A 23,083-nucleotide genomic window follows, 5' to 3' on the forward strand; every position below is an offset into this window, starting at 1 on the left:
AGCTTGAGAGGATCTGCAGAGAAGAATGGGAGAAACTCCCCAAATACAGGTGTGCCAAGCTTGTAGCGTTATACCCAAGAAGAATCGAGGCTGTAATCGCTGCCAAAGGTGCTTCAACAAAGTACTGAGTAAAGGGTCTGAATACTTACGTAAATGTGATATTTCTGAAAACAAAAAAAAACAAAAACATTATTTTCATTAAAACCTGTTTTTGCTTTGTCATTATGGGGTATCGTGTGTAGATTGATGAGGATTACTTTTTTACAAATCCATTTTAGAATAAGGCTGTAATGTACAATTTTTTTGAAAAAGTCAAGATGTCTGAATACTTTCCGAATGCACTGTATAATAATGTTTAACATGATTTTTGTTAAAAAATTATCTGTAAGGTTCCTCAGTCGAGCAATGAATTTCAAACACAGATTCAACCAGAAAGACGAGTAAGGTTTTCCAATGCCTTGCAAAGAAGGGCACCTATTGGTAGATGGGTAAAAAAATAAGCCAACATTGAATATCCCTTTGAGCGTGGTGAAGTTATTATATAGTTACACTTTGGATGGTGTATCAATACACCCAGTCACTACAAAGATACAGGCGTCCTCTCTAACTCAGTTGCCAAGGGATTTCACCATAGGCCAATGATCACTTTAAAACAATTACAGAGTTTAGTGGCTGTGATAGGAGAAAAATATTTACTCTACACTACTAACCTAAATGACAGAGTAAAAAGAAGGAAGCCTGTACAGAATAAAAATATTCCAAAACATGGATTCTGTTTGCAATAAGGCATTAAAGTAAAACTGCAAAAAATGTGTCAAAGAAATGAACTTTATGTCCAGAATACAAAGCGTTATGTTTGGGGCAAATCCAGCACAACACATCACAAAGTACCACTTCATATTTTCAAGCATGGTGGTGGCTGCATCATGTTAAGGGAGTTAAAAAATATATATATAAAGAAATTAGAGCTAATCACAGGCAAATTCCTAGAGGAAAACCTGGTTCAGTCTGCTTTCCAACAGACACTACGAGACAAATGTATCTTTCAGCAGGACAATAACCTAAAACACAAGGCCAAATCTACACTGGAGTTGCTTACCAAGATGACATTGAATGTTCCTTAAGTGGCCTAGTTACAGTTTCTCCTGTCTGGATTACTGCAACTTGCTGTTGGCTGGGCTCCCTGCCTGTGCCATTAAACCCCTACAACTTATCTAGAATGCCGCAGCCCGTCTGGTGTTCGACCTTCCCAAGTTCTCTCATGTCACCCCGCTCCTCCGCACACTCCACTGGCTTCCAGTTGAGGCTTGCATCTACTACAAGACCATGGTGCTTGCCTACGGAGCTGTGAGGGGAATGGCACCTCCTTACCTTCAGGCTCTGATCAGACCCTACACCCAAATGAGGGCACTACGTTCATCCACCTCTGGCCTGCTAGCTCCCCTACCTCTACAGAAGCACAGTTCCCGCTCAGCCAAGTCAAAGCTATTTGCTGCTCTGGCACCCCAATGGTGGAACAAGCTCCCCCATGACGCCAGGACAGCGGAGTCACTGACCACCTTCCGGAGACACTTGAAACCCTACCTTTTTAAGGAATACCTGGAATAGTACAAAGCAATCCTTCTACCCCCCCCTGCCCCACCCCCCCATAAAAAAAGAAGAACAAAACTGGTTGTCCCACTTGCTATCATAAGTTGAATGCACCAATTTGTAAGTCGCTCTGGATAAGAGCGTCTGCTAAATGATGTAAATGCAAAAATCGGCTTGAAAATCTATTCCAAGACAGCTGTCTAGCAATGGTCAACAACCAACTTGACAGAATTTGAATAATTTTTTTAAGAATAATGTGCAAATATTGTACACTCCAGGTGTGCAAAGCTCTTAGAGACTTACCCAGAAAGTCTCACAGCTGTAATCGCTGCCAAAGGTGATTCTAACATGTATTGACTCAGGGGTGTGAATACTTATGTACGTTACGTACAGTATTTCTGTATTTTATTTTCAATAAATTAGCAAAAATGTCTACAAACATGTTTTCACTTTGTTATTATGGGGCATTGTGTGTAGATTGGTGGGAAAAAAATATATTTAATCAATTTTGAATTCAAGCAGTAACAACAAAATGTGGAATAAGTCAAGGGGTATGAATACTTTGTGAAGGTACTGTAAATAGGGGTCTGGCTGCTGAATAAAAGTAGTGAATGAAGTTATTGTATATTATTGTAGTGTTCTGTTTGAGATTGAGGAAGGTCTGTATGGCCAATGGTAGCTATGTACTCATGTAAGGAAAATACGGTGATACCTTTTTTATTTATGCAAGGCCTCAGGCATGATGTTTCTTAGGGGGGGGAAAGCTTTTAAGGTCACCACATTTCAGAGAAAAAGAGCCTTTATATTTTCACTATTGTCATTTCTTACAGGAAGTCTCATCCATTTCAGGGATTTTCTTTTTGAGGTTTAGCCTACTGTATTATCCATGCGCACATGTGGCTTCTTCTCCTCCTGTTAGTGCTTTTTGAGGTTGATTCGATTTCGAATTCGGTTTCGATAAAATAAAATAAACATTACATGGATTATGAAATAATGACATTACAATGATTTTAGAGCTTTTTAATGGAAATTCCAAAGCCAAAAATAGTGAACATTCACTTGCCAAAACATAAAAAAATATTCCATTGTCTCTGCCAGGCCCACATTGGGTAGACATCAATAGAATAATTGGAAATCACTATGAAATAATACAATATTTCAGTTGTGTGTATTACTTAGTTTCTATTTTATTGTTTTATTATTTTTTCGTTCAGCCAGCCAGACCATCTAACGTTATCTACTCTCCATGCTGTACTGTCTTTAGTCATCCTATTTAGCTAGCCGGCTGCAGAGCTGTCTGACAAAATCATTTTACTAGTTCTTCAAAGTAGATAAGGCATACTTACACGAACTGTCTCTGTCCCTCTCGTCATTGTGTTGTGTAGCCTACATAACTCTCTCATGCGGTTTATGCGGTCTGTGTGTATCTAACCTAACTAACATAGCAGGCGTAAAAGTGTCCATCCAGAGATCTATAACTGTCTGAGCCGGAAAAAACAGGCGCAATGGATTATGGTCATTGTAGTTAATTACCACGTTTCTGCTCTGAACTAGGTTGAATATTTGCTTAGTGAAAACTACAACTCCCTTCAGCCAAGCGTCCCACAAATTGTAGTTCCTGACTTTATTTCTCTCATTAATTATTTGATTTCTCTCTTGAGAAAAGGCACGTTTGGCTCACAAAAAAATATATAAAATAGAATTCAAGTAATTGAACCCAGGACCGAGTTTGGGAAACCTTGGCTTATATGATGAGGTATGGATAAGTGCAATGTCATTTTTATGGATGTCACCAACATTCAAATAATACCCTCAATATTTATTGAAAATGTGTATTAAGCTCACCACCATCCATCACTTAACCACCATGAAGTTCATCATAACGTATTTCATCTGCCTATAAATGCTGTCAGAGTGCAGTATAACTGCAGTACACTGCAGTATAACTGCAGTTTGAGTGCAGTATAACTGCAGTTCAACTGCAGTTATTCTGCAATTACTGCGTCCAAAATACCACAGTTAACTGCAGTTACTGCACTTTTACTGCAGTTTCAAAACTGCAATCTTTTTTTGTAAGGGTGCTTTCCCATGTCGTAGTAGTAGTACAACGTATCATAAAATTGCGTGACTCCATTACTTCGATATGATGGTTATTATATCAATATTTGCGCATAAAGGCATTTCCACTGCCATTTCTCGCATAATGCATTTTACAGACACAAAAAGATCCCACCATGTCGAACGAACAAAATGGGGGAGGGTCATGCTTTTTCAATTTCAGTTAGGGGGAGGGTTTAGTATTTTTTTATTTAGTCCAGGGGAGGTCATGTAATTTGTAATCGATTAAATGTCATATTGCTCAGGGTTTGAGAATTAGTTGCTTATTATATCTCGATGTGTGCCCGATGATACCCCTCATCCCTGATTCTCTGCTGAGCGCACAATACCTAGTATGGTCCTAATCAGATGATCCATAGCCTATACTATAGGCCTAGGCTATACAAAGAGCATGCTCGGAGAAGCAAAGGGCAAAGTTATATTTCTAAGAAAATGTACTTCCTTCCCGAGTTTTGCACTGCTGGGATGGTGTATATTAAACTACACTGAACAAAAATACAAACGCAACATGTACTGTGTTGGTCCCATGTTTCATGAGCTGAAATAAAAGATCCCAGACATTTTCCATACACACAAAAAGCTTATTTCTCTCAAATTTTGGCCACAAATTTGTTTACATCCCTATTAGTGAGCATTTCTCCTTTGCCAAGAAAATCCATCTACCTGACAGGTGTGGCATACCAAGAAGCTGATTAAACAGCATGATAATTACACAGGTGCACCTTGTGCTGGGGACAATAAAAGACCACTCTCAAAGGAGAAATGCTCACTAACAGGGATGCAAACAAATTTGGCCACAAAACGTTAGAGAAATAAGCTTTTTGTGAGTATTTCTGGGATCTTTTATTTCAGCTCATGAAACATGGGACCAACACTTTATATGTTGCGTTTGTATTTTTGTTCAGTGTACATTACAAAATGACTGTACTTAAATTAAATGTATGATTCTGAGAACTTGTTGGCCATTTAAAAATCTTTATTTCAAAGAACATTTTACAAGAAACACATTACTCTGGTTTTCAATCGGTTTCTTCACCTTTAGCACCAAGTGTATGTTATTGAGCACCCTCAGAAAAATGTATGATTTTATAAAGTTTTAATCATATTTTTTATTTAACACTCATACAGTGAACAGACAGATATGTGCACACGAGGGAAGTGACAAATTAATCAAGCACATAATACAATTGTTTGAGAGAGAATTTGCTAAACTAAATGCTCTCACCCGCTCTTTTACTCTGCAGATTTATCAGACCTCTTAACAACTTCCCATTTCACCATCTCTTTTACTCAAAAAGCTAACTTCCAATTAACCACTTTCAGAAATAAATTAAAAGCATTGAAACTACAAATTTAAAGATTAGTCAGAAAATATGTTAAATCCTCTCAAACAGTTTTGAAATATATACGCAAAGTTTAACAGTGCAGTTTGTAAGGGCATTTGTTTTAATTATTGTTGTTTTAATAGGTTTGGACACCATAACACTATACGTTGATGATTTAAGTGCCTAAATAAAACAATACTTTTGTAATATGACTAAACGAATCAAATGGAATTGTTATACTACAATAGAGTATTACATAATGTTAGTTTATCATTTTTACAGGTAGTTTTCCCATTACATTTTCAAATACACAAGCACTGCATTCATGACATACTTTTCACAAGACAATTTTGACTATTGCATGCATAACAAGACCCACAAACACTTTCTTAGACTAGATTTCACATAAATGGCGACATACAAAAAACGAAACAGTCGTGTGTTTGAGTTCCTAAAAACAACAAGGGGGAATATAAAGCATTTTTCTATGTGTACAATAGATCATCCATGTACAACATGCAGACAAATAGAGACAAATAGAAAAACACAACATGAACAACCCATTGATAGCATACACTAGCGTCATCAGAACAGGGTGCTAGGGTGTGGCGAATAGCCCATTGAGCCAAATGTTAGAGTAGAATCATTTTGTAGCATTTCCAAAAATCTAAAGGAGAACTTTCCCTTAAAACTCAGATTATAAGGCTATTGACACACTCAACAGCTCCCACCCTCAATGACTGCACATTTTCATCCCAGCAGGCTAAATATTAGGTGCCAAGATTGTGTCACTATCTACAAACAAAGGAGACTTACTGGTGTTAGTGTGTTAACGTTGTCAAGGGTTGTTGTGAGTCTGTCAAATGGAGATCTTTCTCCTCTTCATCCTTTTCCATGGTTTTCTCATCTAAGGAGAGCTCAGAAGATGGTGCTCCAGCGTTTGGGGGGAAGGCGGGACTTTGTCTCCTGTAAACAGAGGGAAGCAGAAGTAATACATTAGATTGATATCTGAATTATTAAATTCTATACAAACAAAAAAGGAAATACAGAGCTTTAAAAGTGCTTGTCATGGTTGGACAAGTGTCTCTATTCGATGGAAATTTGATTTTCTATGAGAAGATTGGGATTTAAATTGTTATTTGTATTTATATGATTGTCAAGTCACATTTTCAGGGATTGAAAGTTAGTACATACTCTCAGGAAAGAGGGTTGAGGTAGGTATAAAGACATCAATAAATAATACCATCAATAAAAATGAGTTGTGCAATAGAGATTAAACTGAAAAAGCATTGATAACAAAAGACACCCTCCACTTTACAATTAATTTCCCTAATACCTATGCATTTACATGAAAGTTACATAGCCAGGTACAGTGTAATTACCTGTTTGCTTACTGTTATACCTGTTTATAACAATGTGTACCTACATTGTAACTATGTAAATATATAGGAACATACTGTACATTATAAAGTGGAGCCCAACCAGTCAAGTTAAAAATATATAATTTTGTCCATTTAATTAATGCGCATATTAGTTCAGTATGATGTCAAATAAATCACAATGTAATTAGCTTTTTTGAGATTTTATGTATAAATGAATGATGATTCAGGATGGATATGGCTAGGTTACTAATTTGGCTAATTTACTCACTTTGATAATATCACCACTGTTGTTTTGAGAGGTAAACACAAACAAGAAACAATGTTTATCAGGTGCACTCTTTAGACAGTGTAACTGTGTAGCGACAAGATAAACTTGGGACACAAACATCAGGACGTCTCACCAGGTTGAAGATTTTGGACAGTGTTCCTTGGTCTCTGCGGCGTCTGTAAGATGACTTTGTGGCATCAGCATGCGGTGGCGAGGCCTAGAACAAGATGCTTTATAAACACATGGAACATGGCTGGACCTGGGTATAAATCAGTGCTCAGCTCTCATTGGATGAAGTAGGGAGCGGTGTTGAACTAGTAGTTATATTGAGTTTGAATATATTTTGATAAATACAATGGGTATAAATGTTACATTACTACAATGCTCTATTGCATTAAACCCAGAAATGTCATGTTGCTGTCAAAATCAATTGACTTCATTCAGTGGTCTGTTACTGTAAAATAATGGTATGAATGAAACAGGAAGAGAGATAAATGAGGAATGACCAGCATTACAGCAACCTTTAGGGGGTAAAAAGATGGAAGACAAAGGCATGCATTACTTCAGAGCACACATAACACAGAGAACTGGTGAGGAGCACATGTCAATTCTTACACACTGGACAGCTCTGTGGACACAGAGGAGTTTAATGAAGAAACACACTAATGCAGGAAGATTAGTGAGTCACCATGAACAGAGAATGAGGCAGAGATGAAAGAGTCTCACAGACTGGTATGGAAAGGAAAGGTGTAAAGGAAGGCGGGAACTGTTGTATATAGGGGTCCCTGAGAGAGTGTCTTTACCGGTTGCGGTTCAGAAATAGTTGAGCAGTGTCAAAGTCATCCAGAAGCAGTGACTCTAAGTTAAAATGTCAGAAAAACAGAAATCATGAGATGTAATGGCACCACAGTCTAAGCTGCACTTGAGCTTTTCATCAGCAACTACTTTGCCATGAATAATTCCATTGTGAGGAAAACTGTGTTTGACGTTGATTCACGCATTTGACATTTTCCATCTGAGTAAGAATAGTAAGGTAAACAACGTTTGTACTTAGGCTATCTAAGAAAAATATATATTTTCTTTTGGATGTTAACTGTCTTGGAGAATCACACAAGGGAAGGAAGATGCAAAGTTGGGAGAGTAAAAGTTAAATAAGAGGGAAGAACAACATCAAAACGCTCACAGAAGGACATTAGAGAAAGTATTCAGACAGAGGGAGACATTGAGATGTCATTATCACACACAGGGCTAGGTTTGAGTTTAGGGTTGAGTTTGAATGACCTACCAAGCCCAAGACCTCCCTCCACTAGACATGGAAGAAAAAGAGAGGATCAGGAAAATTCATGAAGGCCTACTGGAGCAGCGCCTGTTACTATGACAATTGAAAACATAGGCCTACTGTACTAGCTACCCAACTTGCACAGGCCCATGAAGAGATGCAAGTCATGCACTGTAAAAAGCAAGGAACGTTTTAAAGATAATTACCACAGTAAATAAAAAATAAAAATAAAGGAAGTAATGGAACTCACCCTGGACTTGGGACGGGGAGAGGATGTCTGCTGAGGATACAGAACACAACAAATGATAAGGTCCTATTCTATGAGTTAAAAAATGGAAACATAAGGACATTGGCTAATGGGGAAAACCCTTTGCAACACCAGAGAGTTTAATAAAAAACAGTACTATTGAAAGTTTGAAGCAGTGGTGTAGACCTAGAGACACAGACTTGTACTAGATAACTACTCTACCCAATATCTTGTGAATATGTCTCCTAATGAGGACCAGAGCTGGGCAAAACATCTGGTCTGTCTAGATTATGAATAATTAAACCAAATCTTCAATGGGTGAAAAATAACTTTGTCCAAGTTTACATTTATATTGATGAGAGAACATACTGCTCAAAGCTACATTATTCTCTGAGCAGTATATTTTCTCATCAATAGAAATATGAACATGAATGGGTGAAGATGAATACTGTATGCACTACAAAACTCAAAGAAAATAAATAACCGCTTATTTACAGCTACAAGTAAATATTGTTCCAACTGTATGGCAAGTTTGTTCATGCCCTACCTGTATCAAACAATCACCATTGACCAAAGCAGATGTAACTTCAGGTAATACATTTTCTCCAAGATCTCTACAATGCTTCAGGTAAGATAAATACCATTGAGAATTAAACTAGTTTATAATTCTTTGACAACAAAACATATTGTGTAAGAGTGTGTAAGAATAAGTTCAATATATTTATTTCACAACCTTTTCAACTTTACAATTAGTTTATTTAAAACTAATACAATACATGTTATAATATATAACATTGCACTGAGGTAGTCAATCGAAGATACTCACGCTCAAGCTCCTGAAGAAATGCATTACGGCATTCTCATTAGCCCGACGTCGAGGGGCTGGCTTGGGGGAGGTGGCTTGACCCCGGAAGGACCCCTAAAGGTATAAACAATAGTCAAAAACACACCTACGTCTCACTGCTAACGTTGGACAAGCAGGCACAATTAAATGGCTATGAGTACATGTTAACCTAATCCATAAACGTCTTTATACAGTATGTACTCTATGTATTTTAAATTCATTTTCAACTTGAGGTGACTTTCTGAACAGATACTATGCTCTGTATTTCTTCGTAATGTTATGCATCCTAGTTCACAGAGTTAATGTTTTTTACATGGTTTGCTCAAGGGAATTAGAAATTAAATTAACCTCTTAAGGATCTGACCCTTTTTTTAAATGTTCACCTAAAATGACATACCCAAATCTAACTGCCTGTAGCTCAGGACCTGAAGCAAGGATATGCATATTCTTGATACCATTTGAAAGGAAACACTTTGAAGTTTGTGGAAATGTGAAATTAATGTAGGAGAATATAACACATTAGATCTGGTAAAAGATAATACAAACAAAAAAACATGCGTTTTCTATTAGTTTTTTGGTTCCATCATCTTTGAAATGCCCCAGTATAAATGCCAGTATAAAATATATATATATAAAATAAATAATAATAATGTATGCACTCACTAACTGTAAGTCGCTCTGGATAAGAGTGTCTGCTAAATGACTAAAATGTAAATGTAAGAGAAAGGCCACAATATAATATTGCAGTTTAGACGCAATTTAGATTTTGGCCACTAGATGGCATCACTGTGTGTGCAAAGTTTCAGATTGATCCAGTGATGCATTGCAATACTGGACTATTTTGTATCAAGTCTGTCTAAATGTGCCGAATTGGTCAATTTATATATTTTCAAGTACATAACTATAAAGAACATACAAAAATGATATGGTAATACAAAATGTACGTTTACACACTACCAGGAATGTCATACATGATGGATCATTAGCTTATACACTAACTTTCACACATCTAGATGGCCGGGCAGGGTGGGTGTAGAGCCAGAGACAGCAGTGGTTCAAACTGTAGAACCCAGTTCCTACATTTGAGTATAAAAATGGATTTTATCAAACAAAACTATGCTACATTTTATCTCTGGGACCCTTAGGATGACAAATCAGAGCAAGATTACTGAATGTAAGTACATTATTTACCTTCAGAGGTGAATGTATCAAACCAGTTGCCGTGATACGTTTTTTGTTGTTGTGCACTCTCCTCAAACAATAGCATGGTATTTTTTCAATGTAATAGCTAATGTAAATCAGACAGTGCAGTTAGATTAACAATAACTTAAGCTTTCTGCCCATATAAGACATGCCTATGTCCTGGAAAGTACTCGATTTGTTTCTGACTATTGCAATAATTAGAGGAACTCGAAATGCAAATATAAGGTAAGGTAAGGTATACATTTTTCAATGTTGGTGAAAAACATTAAAGACATGCCTCGGAACTTTGACAACTAGTAAATCATTTTTTAAACCTCCCGCTTTGGGCTGAATGTGTCAATGTGTAGTTCATACATGCATAATCTATGAGCAGAATTACGGTCTTACCTCAATTAGCCACAAAATTCCTAGTTTGAAAGCGACTGTTTACTGGGAGGTGTGCGGCACCATTTTCCCTCCAATTTCCCCCATGTGGGCCAGCCCCCCTAGCAATTAGAGTTCCAGCCAATGAGCTTTAGCCCGTCGCCATTTGAGTGATAGCTAGCAAGATGCACACACAGCAGAGCAAGAGAGAGAGCAATGACATGGTGCACAAATGTGACGTAGTACGCCATTTTCGGGGACCACTTTTGGCTCATGAGCACTACTTTCGGAACTACTGGCCAAAAAGTATACAAAAGTACCAGAGAATCTCTTTAAGAGATTGTCAGCAAATAAATTAAATGTGTATTCCTGTTTATCAACGAGAATCCCTGTTATCTTTAGTGGTTCTATAGCTATTCCTTTCCCCCAAAAAAAATCCTCAACATGGAGAAACAATGCCAAACAATCTGCACAGCAAGTAGTCCATTTGATATTTTGGGTAGATCTAGAATAAAAATTAAATGACCAATTATCTGAGATTATTACATCAGATATTCTAGCTCTACAAGTATTTTAGCGCTGCACAATAAATAAATCACCTTTTTTCAAAGAATCTCTCTCGACTGCAGATTTCAACACAAAAACTGGACAGATCTATCCTTACCATCGTCATGTTAGAACTCTATAGACTGGAATAGTCTTGGTGAAGCCATTGGTCATGACAGCTGGTAACCCCAGATGCTCACCTTGCCCCTTTTCTTTTTGTCGCCTCCAAAGAACATGCTAATCTGATCCATCAGGCCAGGGGCCTTCTTCCTCCTGCTCAGTCCGAATGAGCTTTGCCCTGAGGTACTCGCTGTGGCCATGCTGGATAGTTGTTAAATTGGGTGGGGTCGACCGCTCTGTATCTGGGATTAAGACCTCTCAAACCAACTCTGTAAACGCTTTGCTGTTGCTCCTTGGATACTTTTCTATCCGTCTGACGTTGGATGGGCAGTCTTTGAAGGTATCGCCCCCGTGCCCCAATGCATCATGGGAGATGAGGCGGGTCAGGTGGGGGTAGCCGGCCACAGTGGCGTCTATGGTGCTGGCCTGACTCCAGGCATTCTTTGGCCCCTCAGTGCCTGTGGAGTCAGTCACTACCGCTCTCTGCATGGGCCAGCCATTGTTCTCGCCCCCCCCCCCCCCCCCCAGCCTCACCCGGCCTGAGGAACAACAGGGGTTATCTAGGAGCCTGACCTAGGTCCCTGCCTGATGCAAAACAGTCTCCAGCACTGTGAGGCCATTGTTGAAATGGACCCCATATATCTTTTTGATTGATTACATTCAAATAAGATTTAAAATTAGCCCTGTTTTCCATACAGTTGACTAGAAAAAAGGAAACACCTAAATGCTAACTAATGTTGAAACATATGGAAATTATTTCTCTATACAATAGGTTGTTAATCACAACTACACAAAAGTGATGGTCAGCTATGGAAAGAGCTTTGACCTCCATTACTGTAAATATGATATTCTCCCCCTTAAATCTGAACAGACATAAAAACCATACCTACTTAATTATTTCATAATTCATAAGAATGTTCAATGCATTTAATAAGTAATAGTTATTATAGCTGATATTTACTCATGCTGTTTTGCCAATGCAATATTTAAGTTTACCAAAGAATGTTTGTCAAACTCGATTGTGTTGTTTTAATCCATTGAAGCTGCAGCAGCTGTGAAACAAAGCGGGTTCTGTAACACGGTGAGTTGTGTTAGAAAACACCCTAACATTAGCATATTCATATTTTAGAATAGATGCCTTTTTCTTTTTTTAGTCTTTAAAAAAAATATATTATTATTCTTTTTTACAAAGAAGGCTATGTCAAGAAAGTAACTTTCAGAGCAAAAGAACCAACTCTTCAAAACTCTAGTTTTACAGTGATAGTTTGGGGTGAATTCCAAATATTTAATACCATTTTAAAGCTAAACAGTTCACAATGCAAAATATTGGCCAAGTAGGATTAACCTGCAATGGCCTCTAAGGCATTCCAAATACTACTTTCACAAAACTAACTCCGGTGATTGAAAATTTCTAAAGTTTCTGTTTTCCGATAATCTCAGAGACCTCTGCACCCCAAGGAGAGTACAGATAATAACTTTGATGAAGTCAGATTAGAGTGCTGTGAAACATCTGAAGAACAGCTAAAATAAAATGGTAGTGTTAGAAGGAACTGAAAAGATAGTTTCTTCAGAAAATGTGAACTACACATTGTATGCCATGTAAAAAAAAGCTATTATCCTTTAGCCTGACACATAGGCCTATAAACTGAAGGTAGGAGGTGTGTCAAACTAAATCTGCACAATGCTAATTGTTCACTGTATGCTGGTCATTAGTCAAAACTCCATGAGAACATCAGACTGTGGCTTGCACAACAGTTTGTTCAAACTGTTACAGTTAATTCTATAAAGGACCAGACTCACTGACATGGAACAAACCGCGTAAGAACCATTAAGGAATGTGAGGAAGAGTTCGAGATTTTAATAGAGTTATGGTATTCCATAGAGTTATGCTGTTCATGGGTAGACATTGCTTGGTGTACTACACATGTGCTTCCTTACTTTAGTACTTACTAGATGGTGTCTAAATAGTAGCACGGTTTGAATGGCTTTTGGCCACTCTATAAATGGAGGACACGTCGAGGGAGACATGTTTGTCCATTATGTCATGTCTACAGTAGTCCATCTGTTTTGTCAGGGAGGGTCTCTGAACAGCGCCCACAGGCCTGATAGAGAGCAGGAATGCACAGAGTGGGTTGACCGTACTGCATGTGCCCTCGTGTCTAGAAGACTCTTAGCTTTGTCCCTCCAGTTTGAGGGTCGAGAGAGACCGCCGTGAAAACAATACGGGCCATGGAGGAAAACTGTGGGACACAAACACGGGAGATATCCTTGAACCACGAAAAGAATGTAGATCTAGAGACCAAGACACCCACCTAGGGTAGCAGATGAGAATCTGCTACTTAACAAGGCATTGTGTTGCCACTGTGCCTTAGGAGCCCAACAGCCAGGGAGACAGCTCTCCTCTGTTTCATCACGTGTGGCTGGGGAAAGACAGTACAGGAGGTTGTTTGGTAGGCCCCTTATTCCAACAGCAGTTATACTGGTTCTTGAACATAATGTATAAATACAGATTTTTTTTTACAGCAGCAAGGCTGTGAATGGTACCTTGACACATTTGGGGGCTCGTCCATTGTAACAGGTTGGTTGTTGGAAATGATTAAGTTGTCCAAGATCATAAATTGAAACAGTATCATTTGATATTCAAAGTCTTGACTGACCATTAGGTCTGTAATGATAACTGGGATTTCATATGATAAACTTAATAACAGATACTCATGTATAACTGTCATCTGTCTGTTATCATGAGTACGATATCTCATGTCACAAATCGGAGATGAGCTTAGGAACTTGTTTATTAGTCTTCTATTTGCATTGGTTTTTATCATAGCATCTTGTAGCAGCAGCACAAATGTATTCTTTGGCTTTTGGGTTGAAACAAAAGAGCATGACATTGTTGTGACAAAAAACAAATGGCAGCATTATGCTCGGGCCTGGGCAGTGGCCTCTGCCAAGCGTTGATGGAATCGCTGGCTTTCTACCATTGAGAGATTTGCATTGATTTAACCAGCTAAAAGGATCTGAGGACACTCAGTGGGAAGGTCTTACAGCTGATCTGATGAGTTCAAAGGTCTTAAGGGTTCACAGCCAAACAATGGGCTCTTAAAGATACTACATAAAAATTGTTCTATTTGAGTGCCATGTATCACATCCAAACGATCCAACAGACAATAACCACAGACAGACAGTGTAAGACACAGGAAACAGTCAAAAGCCCCATTCTTGGCCTGTGTCAATTGAATGGTGAAAGCTTATGGCCATGCCCATGTCCTCATCTACAGGCTGCCGACAACATGGGCAGGTCATGTAGGGCTAGGACACCAATGTCACACGTATTAAGACCTCAGAGGATGTTAATAGGACAAGCATGTCATCCAGGTCAGATTGAGGGGTATCAGCGAGACAGATGTATAGCAGGGCCTCATAGTTATCCTTTAGTGTCGCTCATAAACAATAAATATAAGTGTTGTTCCCCTGTATTTGCTGGGACTGAGAGTAGCAGTGGTTGGACTGTAACCGCAGAAACCCTCTCTGAAAGGGAGGATAAGCAAGAAAGCAAGAATTATCTAGTAGCTGTTGAACATATTCTTTATTCAAACTCCTTGATGGCAACTGTACCTTTACACCATGGCTATTACTCAATAGCTTAATATCAGACATTCTATTGATTGTTTACACAATCATTTGATATGCCTCTACCAGTCATTATACGTTGTTTTTTTGGGGGGTGGGGGGGGGGGGGAGTAGATCAGCTTTAATATTGCAGATAGATTGTAACTTCCATCAATGTAATTGTCTGCATCACCTCCAATCCCCCATATGTTTTTTTCTCTCGCATATACAGTTGAAGTCGGAAGTTTACATACACTTTAGCCAAATACATTTAAACTCAGCTTTTCACAATTCCTGACATTTAATCCTAGTAAAAATTCCCTGTCTTAGGTCAGTTAGGATCACCACTTTATTTTAAGAATATGAAATGTCAGAATAATAGTAGAGGGAATGATTTATTTCAGCTTTTATTTCTTTCATCACATTCCCAGTGGGTCAGAAGTTTACATACACTCAATTAGTATTTGGTAGCATTGCCTTTAAATTGTTTAACTTGGGTCAAACATTTCGGGTAGCCTTCCACAAGCTTCCCACAATAAGTTGGGTGACTTTTGGCCCATTCCTCCTGACAGAGCTCATGTAACTGAATCAGGTTTGTAGGCCTCCTTGCTCGCACACGCTTTTTCAGTTCTGCCCACAAATGTTCTATAGGATTGAGGTCAGGGCTTTGTGATGGCCACTCCAATACCTTGACTTTGTTGTTCTTAAGCCATTTTGCCACAACTTTGGAAGTATACTTGGGGTCATTGTCAATTTGGAAGACCCATTTGTGACCAAGCTTTAACTTCCTGACTGATGTCTTGAGATGTTGCTTCAATATATCCACATAATTTTCCTTCCTCATGATGCCATCTATTTTGTGAAGTGCACCAGTCCCTCCTGCAGCAAAGCACCCCCACAGCATGATGCTGCGTACCATGACATAATTTTCTGGAATTTTCCAAGCTGTTTAAAAGGCACAGTAAACTTCTGACCCACTGGAATTGTGATACAGTGAATTATAAGTGAAATAATCTGTCCGTAAACAATTGTTGGAAAAATTACTTGTGTCATGCACAAAGTAGATGTCCTAACCGACTGGCCAAAACTATAGTTTGTTAACAAGAAATTTGTGGAGTGGTTGAAAAACAAGTTTTAATGACTCCAACCTAAGTGTATGTACACTTCCGACTTCAACTGTATATATATTGCAAAGAAAAAGCCATATCTCAGACTGCCCATCTTAATCTTTTATTTTTATTGGTCAGTCTGAGATGATTTTTCTTTGCAACTCTGCCTAGAAGGTCAGCATCCCGGATTCGCCGCTTCACTGTTGACGTTGAGACTGGTGTTTTGCGGGTACTATTTAATGAAGCTGCCAGTTGAGGACCTGTGAGGCATCTGTTTCTCAAACTAGACACTCAAATGTATTTGTCCTCTTGCTCAGTTGTGCACCTGGGCCTCCCACTCCTCTTTCTATTCTGGTTAGAGCCATTTTGCGCTGTTCTGTGAAGGGAGTAGTACACAGCGTTGTACGAGATCTTCAGTTTCTTGGCAATTTCTCACATGGAATAGCCTTCATTTATCAGAACAAGAATAGACTGACGAGTTTCAGAAGAAAGTTCTTTGTTTCTGGCCATTTTGAGCCTGTAATCGAACCCACAATTGCTGATGCTCCAGATACTCAACTAGCCTCAAGAAGGCCAGTTGTATTGCTTCTTTAATCAGCACAACAGTTTTCAGCTGTGTTAACATAATTGCAAAAGGGTTTTCTAATGATCAATTAGCCTTTTGAAATGATGAACTTGGATTAGCAAACACAACGTGCCATTGGAACACAGGACTGATGGTTGCTGATAATGGGCCTCTGTACGCCCATGTAGATATTCCATAAAAAATCTGCAGTTTCCAGCTACAATAGCCATTTACAATAGTATTTGATCCCCTGCTGATTTTGTACGTTTGTCCACTGACAAAGACATGATCAGTCTATAATTTTAATGGTAGGTTTATTTGAACAGTGAGAGACAGAATGACAACAAAAAAAGAAAAACGCATGTCAAAAACGTTATAAATTGATTTGCATTTTAATTAGGGAAATAAGTATTTGACCTCTCTGAAAAACATGACTTAGTACTTGGTGGCAAAACTCTTGTTGGCAATCACAGAGGTCAGATGTTTCTTGTAGTTGGCCACCAGGTTTGCACAAATCTCAGGAGGGATTTTGTCCCACTCCTCTTTGCAGATCTTCTCCAAGTCATTAAGGTTTCGAGCCTGACGTTTGGCAACTCAAACCTTCAGCTCCCTCCACAGATTTTCTATGGGATTAAGGTCTGGAGACTGGCTAGGCCACTCCAGGACCTTCATGTGCTTCTTCTTGAGCTACTCCTTTGTTGCCTTGGCCGTGTGTTTTGGGTCATTGTCATGCTGGAATACCCATCCAAGACTCATTTTCAATGCCCTGGCTGAGGGAAGGAGGTTCTCACCCAAGATTTGACGGTACATGTCCCCATACATTGTCCCTTTGATGCAGTGAAGTTGTCCTGTCCCCTTAGCAGAAAAACACCCCCAAAGCATAATGTTTCCACCTCCATGTTTGACGGTGGGGATGGTGTTCTTGGGGTCATAGGCAGCATTCCTCCTCCTCCAAACACGGCGAGTTGAGTTGATGCCAAAGAGCTCGATTTTGGTCTCATCTGACCACAACACTTTCACCCAGTTCTCCTCTGAATCATTCAGATGTTCATTGGTGTTACGAACCCCGTGGCTTTAAACGTCTAGGGTGGATGGACATGAGACCGTAACATAATTCATGCAAATTATAAGCGTGACATGGAACAGTGAGAACAAAAACTACACGACAACCATAAAATACCGTCAAACATAAAAGGTTTATTGCTGAACACACGGTAAAGGTTTGGGAAAAAGGGCTGAGCAGGACCCAAGAAATGAAACAATAGTGTAAAAAAAAACTAAACTGATCTTGCCTGCCTCAAGAACCGCTAAGCTACTGCTAATCATACAAAAGTACAGTGGGTGGTCCGCTCAGGTCTAACTAGTGTTTTTAGACAGATTTCTTCCTACGGGTAATGTACGCCCAAGGGCAACTTGCTTAAACTCCCCTTTTTCCCCTTTTCCCAGAAACACACAGAGTTACCAAACAGAGTAACCAGCAAATGAGTGAGTAAACAAAACACAGGACACCACAGTATCCATACTCACATACGGAAATAGTCTCTAACAACAAACACAACTGACCGGCTTTTAAACAATGGGATGTGTGATTGAAAAACCAGCAACAGGTGGTGCAATGCAGAGGAATGTTCACTGATTGGTCCACCTTAGCAATCAGCAGACACCCCAACAACCACCAATCAGGAACATACAGGACACCTGTGATTAGGGCAGAAGGAGAGGAAAAACACAAAAAGACACAGGATACCTGTATCCGTAACAATTGGCAAACTTCAGACGGCCCTGTAGATGTGCTTTCTTGAGCAGGGGGACGTTGCAGGATTTGTGTCTTTCATGGCGTAGTGTGTTACCAATTGTTTTCTTGGTGACTATGGTCCCAGCTGCCTTGAGATCATTGACAAGATCCTCCCGTGTAGTTCTGGGCTGATTCCTCACCGTTCTCATGATCATTTCAACTCCACGAGGTGAGATCTTGCAAGCCCATTCCAGCCTTGTGTAGGTCTACAATCTTGACCCTGACATCCTTGGAGAGCTCTTAGGTCTTGGCCATGGTGGAGAGTTTGGAATCTGATTGATTGCTTCTGTGGACAGGTGTCTTTTATACAGGTAACAAACTGAGATTAGGAGCACTCCCTTTAAGAGTGTGCTCATTATCTCAGCTCGTTACCTGTATAAAAGACACCTGGGAGCCAGAAATCTTTCTGATTGAGAGGGGGTCAAATACTTATTTCCCTCATTAAAATGCAAATCTATTTATAACATTTTTGACATACGTTTTTCTTGATTTTTTTGTTGTTATTTGTCTCTCACTGTTCAAATAAACCTACCATTAAAATTATAGACTGATCATTTCTTTGTCAGTGGGCAAACGTACAAAATCATTAGGGGATCAAATACTTTTTTCCCTCACTGTATTTCTGATCAATTTGATGTTATTTTAAATGGACAAAATAATTGCTTTTCTTTTGAAAACGGGGACATTTCTAAGTGACCCCAAACTTTTGAACGGTACTGTGTACATACACACACACAGTGGGGAAAAACATTATTTAGTCAGCCACCAATTGTGCAAGTTCTCCCACTTAAAAAGATGAGAGGCCTGTCATTTTCATCATAGGTACACGTCAACTATGACAGACAAAATGAGAAATAAAAATCCAGAAAACCACATTGTAGGATTTTTTATTAATTTATTTGAAGATTATGGTGGAAAATAAGTATTTGGTGAATAACAAAAGTTTCTCAATACTTTGTTATATACCCTTTGTCGGCAATGACACAGGTCAAACGTTTTCTGTAAGTCTTCACACACTGTTGCTGGTATTTTGGCCCATTCCTCCATGCAGATCTCCTCTAGAGCGGTGATGTTTTGGGGCTGTCGCTGGGCAACACGGACTTTCAATTCCCTCCAAAGATTTTCTATGGGGTTGAGATCTGGAGACTGGCTAGGCCACTCCAGGACCTTGAAATGCTTCTTACGAAGCCACTCCTTCGTTGCCCGGGCGGTGTGTTTGGGATCATTGTCATGCTGAAAGACCCAGCCACGTTTCATCTTCAATGCCCTTGCTGATGGAAGGAGGTTTTCACTCAAAATCTCACAATACATGGCCCCATTCATTCTTTCCTTTACACGGATCAGTCGTCCTGGTCCCTTTGCAGAAAAACAGCCCCAAAGCATGATGTTTCCACCCCCATGCTTCACAGTAGGTATGGTGTTCTTTGGATGCAACTCAGCATTCTTTGTCCTCCAAACACGACGAGTTGAGTTTTTACCAAAAAGTTATATTTTGGTTTCATCTGACATTCTCCCAATCCTCTTCTGGATCATCCAAATGCACTCTAGCAAACTTCACACGGGCCTGGACATGTACTGGCTTAAGCAGGGGGACACGTCTGGCACTGCAGGATTTGAGTCCCTGGCGGCTTAGTGTGTTACTGGATGGTAGGCTTTGTTACTTTGGTCCCAGGTCTCTGCAGGTCATTCACTAGGTCCCCCCGTGTGGTTCTGGGATTTTTGCTCCTCCGAGTGGAGGACAGAGGAGCCTCTTAAAGAAGAAGTTACAGGTCTGCGAGAGCCAGAAATCTTGCTTGTTTGTAGGTGACCAAATACTTATTTTCCACCATAATTTGCAAATAAATTCATTAAAAATCCTACAATGTGATTTTCTGGGAAAAATCATAGTTGACGTGTACCTATGATGAAAATTACAGGCCTCTCTCATCTTTTTAAGTGGGAGAACTTGCACAATTGGTGGCTGACTAAATACTTTTTCCCCCACTGTATATCATCAACTGATATTCAAAAAAATTTGACCATAAGTGGCAAACATATGCTCATTAATAGCCCTCAATTATACATAAACATACGAACATGTGGGATCTACAGTCGAGCCTATGTGGCATGTTTGTACAAGAACCAACAATATAAATCATTTAAGGAAAATAAAATAATATGAACATGAAACCCACAGATATTAACACTATCTGAGGAGAAGCTGATTGAAATTGGAATTGAATGGTACCTGAGCTACAGTTGGCATGCTCTAGTTCTATCTATTCATCTTCCTTTTTAATGCTACGTTTCTGTTGTGGATGTAGTATTTGATAGCAACCCAGTCTCTGTCTTTCAGAGCTACTGGCTCTGTTTGGAGGCAGGAGTCACAGTCCTTTTTACCTGGTATTCTGCAGCTTGTTATGAAATTAAGCAAATGCCACTCAACAGCTTTCACTTCATCACCTGTCCACTTGCTTCTCACCTTCACAGCTTTCATAAATGGAAACAAAATACAACTGATTAACAATGAGCTCTGCTAAAGTGACAAATGGAGGATATGATACAAAGGATTCTAGTTAGTAGTTATATTATGTTATCAATACATGTGAATACAAAATACTTACTAACCTTGCTTTCCTTTGGAGCACTTTGAGGAAGCTTGGGATGTGACTATTTTACCATGTCTTGGTTGCGTGTTGCTCATGTGTATGTTATCCAAGGTGGTTGACTCAGGAGTGCCCTCCATGTTGTCCAGGGTGGTTGACTCTGGTGTTTGCCTCAGAAGTGTCTGGTCCCTAGAAGTCTCTGTTGTTGAGCCTTTGCAAAGTAATAATGAATGTGATTATGTTCTATGAGCTTTATGACAATACGTTTGCTTGCTTGTATATTTCACTGTAAATAACCTCAATGTCAGGCAATATGCAATTCTACATTAGATATTAACTGATATTTGAGATAAACATAAACTGATTGCAAATCCATAAATGTGGAATTACTTATCACCACCAATGTGATTGTTTAAAAACAGATAGAGGATCATTTAGATAATCCCCACAGAAATTTGTATTTATGTGACATAACTTAAAGATATTACCACATATATACAAGTCAGGATACCTTTGCATTGATGTAGGTCAGCAATGGTTTCTTCGCTGGAATCCTCACTAATTTCTACTTCATCTGGTTGGGTAAAAAACATTTACGGCCAATTATTTAAATTAAGGACTAACAACACTTATAGTTATATTTGAAGTGGCTAAAAACTATATTTCAAACAAAATTTTACCTTCAGGATTGACCTCAATGTCATCCAGCCCTTTCCCCTGCAGGTAAGGCAGTCTTCCTTTTTCGATTGCTATCAACAGTTTGCTGACTTTTGCGAGCTGCAGGGTACTCTGGAAGCCGATATAATTCTTTATGGACACGGATGTCATGTCCTAGAAAGGTGGCAAGTTGATCCATTTCATTTTCTTTGAGGTTTAGTAGTGTGGACAAAGTGGCGACTTGTTTCCGCAATCTTGTTGAGGTGAGTGCCTCTGGGTTCTTTGCACCACATTGTTTGCATTCTTGCGAAAGCAGTCGGAGCCTCTGTAATGGGAAAGGACACCTGGCCGTGCGAACATGTACACATTTTCTTTGTGGAATTGACACTCTTTTCTGCTTATCATGAGGAGGTCCATAGCAGTGATCATGTCAGGGGTTAGAAGCACTGGAACCTTTCTTGACCTTTTACCTCGAATCTCAACTCTCTCAAAGTGTTCTGCAAGCTTCCTCTCGAAGTCAGTAAGGCCCCTCACAATGTCTGGATTCAGCTCCGTAAGATCCCTGGATGTGAAAGACTGAAGCTCCATTTTTGAAACTTCCCCCCTTCTGTTAAATAGTACTACCTGCGTCAAAGTCAATTTAGCAAGATTTCCAAAGCTTTTGCTGTTGGGTTCTTCCTCAAGGTCCTTCATACACTTAGCACGCTCAGTAGCAAGAAACGTGTGCAGCACCGACACATCCTCTGTAAAGGGTCAAACCTGTGGTTTATTCCATTTGGCTTGTTGAAGTGTACACAATGCGGCAGCTGAAATGGACTCTGTCCACTTTTTCTGATGTAAAGTGGCAAATTGCTTTGCAGACTCTGCAACAGCAGGGCGATTTGCAATGATGGCATTGCATTGCACAATGCCTGCAACTTTGGCTAAACTGTGTCCCAATTTCAAAGCCAATGATGGGATTTTATACGAGTTGCTTTCGACATCATAACCAGCAACAGATCTTACTGCCTGTATCACATGGGGAAAGTTACAGGGCATAACAAGGTCTTCGGTGCTCTTCAAAGGTGTTATAGCCCTTGCCGTTATCAATAGTCTTGCCATCTCTCTCATTTTTTGGCGTATGTAGTCATTCCTTCTCTCATATGGTTTCCTGGAATTCAACAGTGACTCGCCGATACAAAGGAGTTCAGTTTCACTCCTTACAACCGAGGAAACGTCATCCTGGTTAATTTCACAAGCAATCTTCCAAACATTTTCCTTAACTGAGTCAGGTCTTGGTAAGTGCAGTTGAATCTGTTTTCGCCCAACTTGAGGCTCTCCCTCAACAGATTTCTTCGGGCAGTTTCTCACATGTCTCCATAGGGAATTTCTTGCATACAGTCCTTCGCCAAATTTGCAGTGACGGTAGTCATCAGATGGTTTTGCAGTACTAGGTATTTTACAGGCAACCATCTCTCCAGTGCCACAGCTTGCCACTT

The 23,083-nt window shown here is 39.4% G+C and overlaps 1 protein-coding gene across 6 annotated transcripts; it reads right to left on the reverse strand.

Annotated features, from left to right (window-relative positions):
- Nucleotides 1-4,668: 4,668 nt before the first annotated feature.
- On the reverse strand, nucleotides 4,669-11,600 carry LOC311111417 (myelin basic protein-like). Of its 6 annotated transcripts, none has more exons than XM_084154129.1 (6): nucleotides 11,366-11,600; nucleotides 9,036-9,128; nucleotides 8,213-8,242; nucleotides 7,969-7,989; nucleotides 6,817-6,900; nucleotides 4,669-5,999 (listed from the first exon to the last, which is right to left on the reverse strand). In XM_084154129.1, exons 1-6 carry the CDS (start codon nucleotides 11,483-11,485, stop codon nucleotides 5,952-5,954), a joined length of 396 nt encoding a protein of 131 aa, XP_084010255.1. In that variant the 5' UTR covers nucleotides 11,486-11,600; the 3' UTR covers nucleotides 4,669-5,951. The 6 variants fall into 6 exon arrangements, with proteins under 6 accessions (XP_084010255.1, XP_084010259.1, XP_084010256.1 ...); XM_084154131.1 differs by having other exon boundaries at nucleotides 4,675-5,999; nucleotides 8,213-8,239; nucleotides 11,366-11,568; XM_084154133.1 differs by lacking the exon at nucleotides 7,969-7,989.
- Between the last annotated feature and the right edge of the window lie 11,483 nt (nucleotides 11,601-23,083).

Source organism: Coregonus lavaretus, assembly GCF_964263955.1.
Source record: "Coregonus lavaretus genome assembly, chromosome: 3".
Classification (NCBI taxonomy): Eukaryota; Metazoa; Chordata; class Actinopteri; order Salmoniformes; family Salmonidae; genus Coregonus; species Coregonus lavaretus.

Bases quoted from the DNA above. Each gene is read 5' to 3' on its own strand.
- LOC311111417 (XM_084154129.1), bottom strand. From the start codon at position 11,485: ATGGCCACAGCGAGTACCTCAGGGCAAAGCTCATTCGGACTGAGCAGG. The intron at 6,901-7,968 runs GTAGGTCATTCA...ATCTTGTTCTAG, and splicing joins GGAGGGAGGTCTTGGGCTTG to GCCTCGCCACCGCATGCTGA. The intron at 6,000-6,816 runs GTGAGACGTCCT...CTCTGTTTACAG, and splicing joins TGTCCAAAATCTTCAACCTG to GAGACAAAGTCCCGCCTTCC.